We start from the raw sequence: 7,881 nt of genomic DNA on the forward strand, positions 1-7,881 counted from the left end.
CCCGGGAGTTGGAAGATGCCCATGGAGAGAACCGGTGGGATGGATGGATGAGAGGTTGTGCACACTGGAGAGAGGGGCGCCTGTGGAGAGCGCTTGTTCTGCTTCCATTTGACAGGGGCCGCATCCAAAGTGATGACCTCACGCTTGCCAGGCAGGCGCTTTTTATGCCCTTGAGCTAAATCCCCATCCCTCTTTTCTTTTTTTAGTGGAGACTGAACTCAGGACCTTTGCACCGACCTACATCCCTCGCGTGTTGTTGTTTTTTTTTAAATATAAGAAAGGGTATCCTTAAGTCATCAAGTTGCAGAAACTGGGCACGAACTTCTGATCCTCCTGTATATGCGCCTCCCAAAACGCTGGTGGAATTACAAGCCTGTGCCACCACCGTTCGCCTGTGTGTCCAAGGGTCTTTCACAGCACCTCTGCTTTAGTCCCGCTCCAACTTTCTGCCTAGGCCTCCGCCTTTGCAGTCCCTGTTCGCCTCTCACTGGGGTTGTCTTTTCTTCTCTGCCACTTAGCCACCTCCTGCCACCTTGGTCCAGTCCAGTACCCGGCGGGGTTAGGGTTAGGCGCCAGGGGGCGGGACCAACCCTCTCCATATTTGCATATAGATAGAGAGTGCGGGCCGGAGCCTGGGGGCGGGGCCAACCCTCTCCATATTTGCATATGGATAGAGAGTGCGGGCCGGAGCCTGGGGGCGGGGCCAACCCTCTCCATATTTGCATATGGATAGAGTGCGGGCCGGAGCTTGGGGCGGGGCCAACCCCCCACATTTGCATATGGATGAGCAGCTTGGGCCGGAGCCTGGGGGCGGGGCTCCGGGGCAGCCAGGGGGCGGGGACCCCCGGAGTCGCAGGGTATAAAGACCGAGCGCGGCGCCCGCGGGCCCCGCACTGCCGAGGAGCAGAGCCTCCGCCGGGCTGCCCGTGTTTCTGGCTGGCTGCCTCCCAGCTGCGCGTCCCTGCCTCACCCGCGGCGGGGCCACCCGTGGCGTGGGGTCTTCCCTGGCGGAGGAGCAGCCACCTGCCGCGCTTCGCAGCTTCTCTGCGTCTCGGCTTTCGGGGCGCCCCCCTTTTCCTGTCTTCTCTGTGCACCCTGCTTTTTCCAGTGTTTTGCTTGGGGTTCGAGGCCGTCTGTTTTTGCGCCCCTTATCGTCTTGCTGCTAGGCGGTTTGCGAGGTGAGGCCAATTCACACCCTTCCCTTGTTATCGCCTCCGGCTCACAGTCCTCCCCGCGGTTGGGGGCCTAGGATCCGCGCGCCGCCGCGTTGCCAGTGCCCCGCAGCGCGTGGCCGTGCACCTCGGGATCCGCAGCGGCTGCCGCCCCGGGGGGTCCCCCTCGCCCCCGCCGCCTTCGCTGCCCGCGCGCCCCAGTGCGTGGCGGTGTCCGCGCGCGGCTCCCCCGCTTCTCCGCAGCCCCCCGCCCCGCGCCGGGACTCGCCCCTCGCCGCCAAGATGGTCATCCAAAAAGAGAAGAAGAGCTGCGGGCAGGTGGTTGAGGAGTGGAAGGAGTTCGTGTGGAACCCGAGGACGCACCAGTTCATGGGCCGCACCGGGACCAGCTGGGGTACGAGGGGCGCGCGCCAGGGCCGGGGAGGCGGCCAGGGGACCTCGGGGGTGCGGGGCTCAGGGCATGGCCCCAGCTCCTCTGCCAGGTCCCTGGCGCCCGGCCCCCCTGCCGGGCTCTGGACTGGGAGGAGACCGAATCGCCGGTCTAATCTCCAGAGCTGGCCGCTGCGGAGGCGGAGAAAGTAGGTCACTGCAGCCTTCCCGCCCCCCGCGGAGCCCCCTCGGGCGCGGGGTCGCGGGCTTTGTGCGCGTGTCCACCTCGCTCCGGCTCTCGGTCGGGGCCAGCTGATGCACTCGGTCACCCCCCCACACACCTCCGGAGAATACCCCTCCCCTCCCCTCCGCTCCCTCTAGCTTGCCAACCCCGTCTATTTTTAGCTTGTGCCCACCCCTTGGACCCTGGGAACATTCATGAGGGGGCGGGTCTGGAAGGGGGGTGCGGGGGGAGTGTTCTTCACAGCGGAAGTCGTTTGTCTATATCCCACCGTTAGGCATTTGCAATCTTCTGTGACTGCTTTTTGGGTGGAAGGGCTGTTGGGGAGGGGTGGTAGAATGATCCACACTGGATCATTCTACTCGAATCTCCCTGGCTGAGAGAGGTGCGATCAGTGTGGTGAGAGGGGACATCACCAGGCCGGGTGTGTCCAAGGGACTGTAAGGGCTTGCAGGGCTCGGGGAGCAGAGACTTGTATATGGTCAGGGATCTGGTCATGGGCACAGGGGCAGGTGAGGAGTGGGAATTCTTCCCAGAGAGACTGTCAAGCTGGAGAGTAAAAGCACAGAGTACACGGTGTGACACAGTTTACAGTTATCCACACTGGTTGGACACTGTCCCCATTGGTCCACCCACGGGGGTCTGGGGCCCACAAGGAGGTCTGCTGCAATCCTTATCCTCAGAGACCAGCAGGCTTGGGGCAGCCTGAAGGCTTGGTGGGGCAAGGGTCTCCTGAGGGGGAAGGTCCAAGGTGGTCAGAACAGCAGGCCGGGGCTGGGGATTTAGCTCAGCGGCATAAGCACCTGCCTTGCAAGCAGGCGGTCGTGAGTTCGATCCTTGGTACCGATAAAAATGAAAAAGACAAAAAAAATTTTTTTTAAAAATAAAAATAAAAAAAAAAAAGAACAGCAGGCCTTTATATGAGGCCGGAGGTGGTGTGGCAAACGTGGTGTCAAGGGAGAGCTATGGGGGGGTCATGTATATGTGTGAGTTGAGGGTGAGGTGATAGCTGACTACTGTCTCAGAATCTGTATCTAGGACAGTGCTTTAGGCCTTTTATATCTGAAACTGCTTTCAAGGTTTCGATTCTGTGGAGCATTGGGAAAGACATCTTGCTATTTGAGTCACAGGGTTCTGACTGCAAGGGGTGGGTTTTGCTGTGAGTGGTAGGGAGTGCCAGCTTGAACACTCATTGCAGAAGCCAGTTGCATTGGTGCATGCCTGTAATCCCAGCACTGGAGAGGCTGAGGCAGGAGTATTGCCTCGAGTTCAAGGCCAGCCTGGGGTAGAGTGATTTCAAGGCCAACCAGAACTACAAAGTGAGACCCTGTCTCAAAAAGTGAAAGACAGACATTGCATTCTTAGCGTGTACAGGTCCTGGGTTTCATTCCCAACACCCCCCCCCCACACACACACACAAAAAGTGCTCTTCTAGGACGACTGTAAGGATGAGCATCATTACTACAGTGACCGATGCTGTACCTTCTCAGGACCCTGCCTGGTGGAGGGAGAAGTGGGAAATGTAATTAAAAGCAAAATGACAATGGCATGTTCTTTGTGTTGTCTCAACAACAAGGGATTAGGTCTCATGGCCTCTGCAAGGTTGGGCCTCACTGTGGCCTCAGATCAGGACCCAGCTGAGAGTCCTGGCTGGAAGCTTGGCTGCACTGCGGGTTCCTAGTTGGTTTCTCTTGGCCCCCCAGATAAAGCTCTAAGACATCCTGTGGCTCTAAGGCCTCCACCAGGATAGGAAGAGGGGTGAGGGGGTTAGGTGGGGCATGGCAGGAGAATTGGCACTGCTCATGCTGTTTCCTCCTCCCCAGCCTTCATCCTCCTCTTCTACCTCGTCTTCTATGGCTTCCTGACAGCCATGTTCACCCTAACCATGTGGGTGATGCTACAGACCGTCTCTGACCATACCCCCAAGTACCAGGACCGCCTGGCTACACCAGGTGAGTGATGCCATTCCCTCCACAGCCACTGCTAACTGGTTGCCTGCACCCCCATCCCCACCTCCCAAAAGAATTCAACTTTTCGCAGGAATTTTGTTCTGATGAACCAATTGCCATGTGCTAGAAAGTTCTAGAAGTCTCCCTCCCCATGTCCCCAAAGCTGGAAGTTATATGATCTGGGGAGGCAGCACTCGTAGGAGGTTGCCTTCCTATAAAATAGGACAGTCTCAGATTTCACTACATCCTGTGCTCTAGTGTGCCCCATGTCTCCCTTCTTTCCTCTGTGTGTGGCCCCGTCTTCAACGTACCCCCTGTTCCTGCCCATGTCAACTACAGGCTTGATGATTCGTCCAAAGACTGAGAATCTTGATGTCATTGTCAACATCAGTGACACTGAAAGCTGGGACCAGCATGTTCAGAAGCTCAACAAGTTCTTGGAGCGTGAGTGAGAAGCTGGTGATGCGTCCGTCGAGGACGACGGGAGGGGGATTTGGAGCCGTGGAAGTGGAACGCCAGGCCCATGACTCTCTCCTCTCCAACTCCTTAGCTTACAATGACTCCATCCAAGCCCAGAAGAATGATGTCTGCCGTCCTGGGCGCTATTATGAGCAGCCGGATAACGGAGTCCTTAACTACCCGAAACGCGCCTGCCAGTTCAACAGGACCCAGCTGGGCAACTGCTCTGGCATAGGGGACCCCACCTACTATGGTTACAGCACTGGGCAGCCCTGTGTCTTCATCAAGATGAACCGGGTATGCGTGACCTGGTCCCCAGGGAAAGTGGAGGAGGGCGCTGAGGCCACCATCTGTTGACGGTTGTGTCCTTCCACTGGGGTTAATGGGCATTAGGGAGATTTTTGGTGGTTTGAAGAGCCGAGGGGACAAGAGGTGGGGCTGTCGGTAGCTAAGCCCTGCAGCTGGAGGGCTGGATGCCCGTGGCGTGCCAACTCTCCGCTGTCACCACCCTCCCTCCTCACTCCAGGTCATCAACTTCTATGCGGGAGCAAACCAGAGCATGAACGTCACCTGTGCTGGCAAGGTGAGCCTGTGGGTCTTGTCTGCGCCTTTGTCTTTCACAGCTTCGATGTGATTCATCCGTCTCTCCCTATCTTTTTTGCTCCCAGAGACCCCAACACTATAAAGACAAGGGGGTAAGAGTGGGCTTGGATGTGGCTTGAACTCCAGCAGGGGCTCAGCCCCCTTTCTCTCTAGGATGCAGACGCTTACTCCCAGGACACAGACCCATCCTTCTGCCTCCAAAACCCTGGCCCCCACCTTCTCCTTCATTCCCCAGTGGCACGTGCCTCCTGCGAGCGCTCCCTCACGTCTAGCTCCTGTGTGTCAGCTCATTTCAGGCATCGAGTAGCTCCTGCTGTGTTAGCATTTGCCACCCTGCTGCTCCTGCTCTGTCCTCTCTAGACACTTGCTGCCTGTCCTCTCCCTTCTCCCTACTGAGCTCTTACTGTTCATCTGTTCTCTCTTGGCTTTGCTTCAGAGACCGATTCCCAAGGATAGGGTAAGAACTCGGGGTGGTGATGAAGTAGACTTCCATGCCGTCAGCCTCTTTAGGGATGAGAGAGACAGGCCACCCCCTTCAGATGACACACCTGCACACACACGCACACACACCCAGCTCAGGGCAACGGATGTGAGGACAGGAATAACGCTGGGCAAAAGAAGCACAGAGGGAAGTCTGGGGAGGTTTTGGGCGCCTGCCTTTCCTGACCTGTCCACTCCCTGCCTTTCTGCCCCTCCACAGCGGGATGAAGACGCTGAGAATCTCGGCCCCTTTGTCATGTTCCCTGCCAATGGCAACATCGACCTCATGTACTTCCCCTACTACGGCAAAAAATTCCACGTAAGTCCCACGGGAGGCCTGGGGTGACCACTCGGCCAGGAGGAGCAGGCCTTGGAGGCTCCCGGAGGGCAGTGGCTGCTCCACACCGAGCTCTTTGCCCTCGTCCTCGGCCCAGGTGAACTACACGCAGCCTCTGGTGGCTGTGAAGTTCCTGAACGTGACCCCCAATGTGGAGGTGAACGTGGAATGCCGCATCAACGCCGCCAACATCGCCACAGACGACGAGCGAGACAAGTTTGCTGGCCGCGTGGCCTTCAAACTCCGCATCAGCAAAACCTGAGGCCCTTCCTCTCCCCACCTCTGTCCCGTGGATGCTTCTGGAATGTCTCTGACCCCGCCTGACCCTCCCTCACCCACCCCAAAGGTATTTTTATAACAGAGCTCTGGCTTGGCTAGTCTCACATCCTTTTCCTGGCTTCTCCAAGCAGCCTGATGTCCACTGTGATCCCCTGGTGCCCACATGGTCCGCCATCTCCCATCCTGAGCTCAGCCCAAGAAGGAGATGGGCTGCCTAAATGACCACAGAGAGTTAGGAGTCTTTCTCGCTGTGGCTTGGCTGTCAGTGGGGTGTCCCTGCAGCCCCGCCTCTGCTCCAGCGCCCGAGAGCCACAGGACATGTCCGCTTTCCCAGCCACTGTACAGGCTCCTCTCTTCTGCCCTTTGCTGCCCACAGGTGGACATAGCCTTCCCTCCCATTCTTCAGCTCCGCCTCCATACCTTTTCTCTTTTATACTTCTTCCCTGCCTCCTGCAGTTCTCACCTGCTGATTTTAACTTCTCAGTTCCTCCAGGGGATTTTAACCCCCCTTCCCTGTCTTTGTTTGGTTCTCTGAAGAGCAGCCATCTATAATTGAGGACAAGTTGGTTCCCGGCCTTTTCCCTACCCTTGTGGTGACTGTGAGCTGGGGAATGAGGGAATGAGAGAGAGGTCCTGTTGATTTCATTTAGAAAGTTCTCTAGTGGCCCCTGACTCCAGTTTCTTCTCGGTCCCTCCGTCATCCAAAGAGCCACTACTCAGAGAGAGGCGGCTTGACCTAGGCTGAATATCCACTTTGTTTTTACCAATGGCTCCCTTCCCCCCTTTGCCTTCCCAGAATATCCTTCAAGATCCACTTCCCAGGGAGCCTTGGGGGAGGGCCGCCGTCCTGGCTCTGTCCCCAGGGGCCACCTTGGAGACATCAGCTGGCTGGGGGGGGGGACTGGCCCACCTCCCTCGGAGCCCAACCTGCCCCCACTGTCCTTCTCCTCCCTCCGGGTCCTCCTAGCAAACACCCAGCAGATCACCGACTGCTTCCCTGCCCTGTGCATGCCAGCCTGAAAGTTTCAGACGCTCCCCTCCATCTGTGCTCTGAATTTCTTGGCTCCATTTCTTTCAGACCTTTTTGCCTTTAAAAAAATAAATAATGCCCATAGAATGTTAAACGAGGGCCTCCTGTTCTGAGGATCCTTCAGTGATGGAGGCATGTTAACTCTTCCTTCCCTGGCTTCCTGTCTCCTCCTCACCCTCAGCAACCTCCCTTTTTCTCTGTTATGCTGCAGTCTCCTACGCCACCTCCAAACGGAACCTTTCCTGTCCCACTTGGCTGGATCTCTATCTCTTCCTGCTGCGCGCCCATGTCCCCTGCACTGCCCTCTCCCCAGGGGTCTCTCTGCAGTTATTTAATGCCTGTGTCAGATCTGAAAAAAAAAAAAGAAAAAGATAAAGTACAATAAAATGAGAGTAATTATATATATATATAAAAATATATATCATACACAGAGCCCTGTGTGCGGGTCATTCCTTTCTGAGCATTTGGAAGAACTCACGGAAGCAGGTGCAGGTTGGATTTTGGTGACCTGGGGGTTACTCAGGCCTTGAGGGGTTCCTCTCCAGCTTTGATCTCTTCCAGCATCTTAACCGCTTCATCTCAATTAATTTAGTAGACACTGTCGTAAGATCACTCAATGAAGACTTACAAAGTGCCTACTGTGTGCGCTCCAGGCATCATGAGGATATACTTATGGTTTTTTTTTTTTTTTGTCTTTTTCCTTTTTATCGGTACCAGGGATCGAACTCACGACTGCAAGGCAGGCACTTATGCCGCTGAGCTAAATCCCCAGCCCCGAGGATATACTTATGAAAGAGACACCCAGGGAACTCCGAAGCTTCTAAGAAAAGGTTTCTTTCTTTCTTTCTTTCTTTCTTTCTTTCTTTCTTTCTTTCTTTCTTTCTCTCTCTTTCTTTCTTTCTTTTTTTCTTTCTCTTTCTTTCTTTCTTTCTTTCTTTCTTTCTTTCTTTCTTTCTTTCTTT

The 7,881-nt window shown here is 55.8% G+C and overlaps 1 protein-coding gene across 2 annotated transcripts; it reads left to right on the forward strand.

Annotated features, from left to right (window-relative positions):
- The first annotated feature begins 876 nt into the window (after positions 1–876).
- Positions 877–7,351, forward strand: Atp1b2 (ATPase Na+/K+ transporting subunit beta 2). 2 transcript variants are annotated; one of them, XR_010045340.1, is made up of 8 exons: positions 877–1,566; positions 3,606–3,734; positions 4,071–4,175; positions 4,282–4,487; positions 4,717–4,773; positions 5,494–5,592; positions 5,708–5,956; positions 7,131–7,351. XR_010045340.1 is itself a non-coding variant. In XM_063242593.1 (7 exons), the coding sequence occupies exons 1-7, from the start codon at positions 1,455–1,457 to the stop codon at positions 5,870–5,872; spliced, it is 873 nt and encodes a 290-aa protein (XP_063098663.1). In that variant the 5' UTR covers positions 877–1,454; the 3' UTR covers positions 5,873–7,351. The 2 variants fall into 2 exon arrangements, 1 of the variants encoding a protein (XP_063098663.1); XM_063242593.1 differs by having other exon boundaries at positions 5,708–7,351.
- The last annotated feature ends 530 nt before the right edge of the window (positions 7,352–7,881 follow it).

This window comes from Cavia porcellus, unplaced genomic scaffold (assembly GCF_034190915.1).
Source record: "Cavia porcellus strain 051 isolate PalLab524CR breed Dunkin Hartley unplaced genomic scaffold, mCavPor4.1 scaffold_32, whole genome shotgun sequence".
In the NCBI taxonomy this organism is placed as follows: domain Eukaryota; kingdom Metazoa; phylum Chordata; class Mammalia; order Rodentia; family Caviidae; genus Cavia; species Cavia porcellus.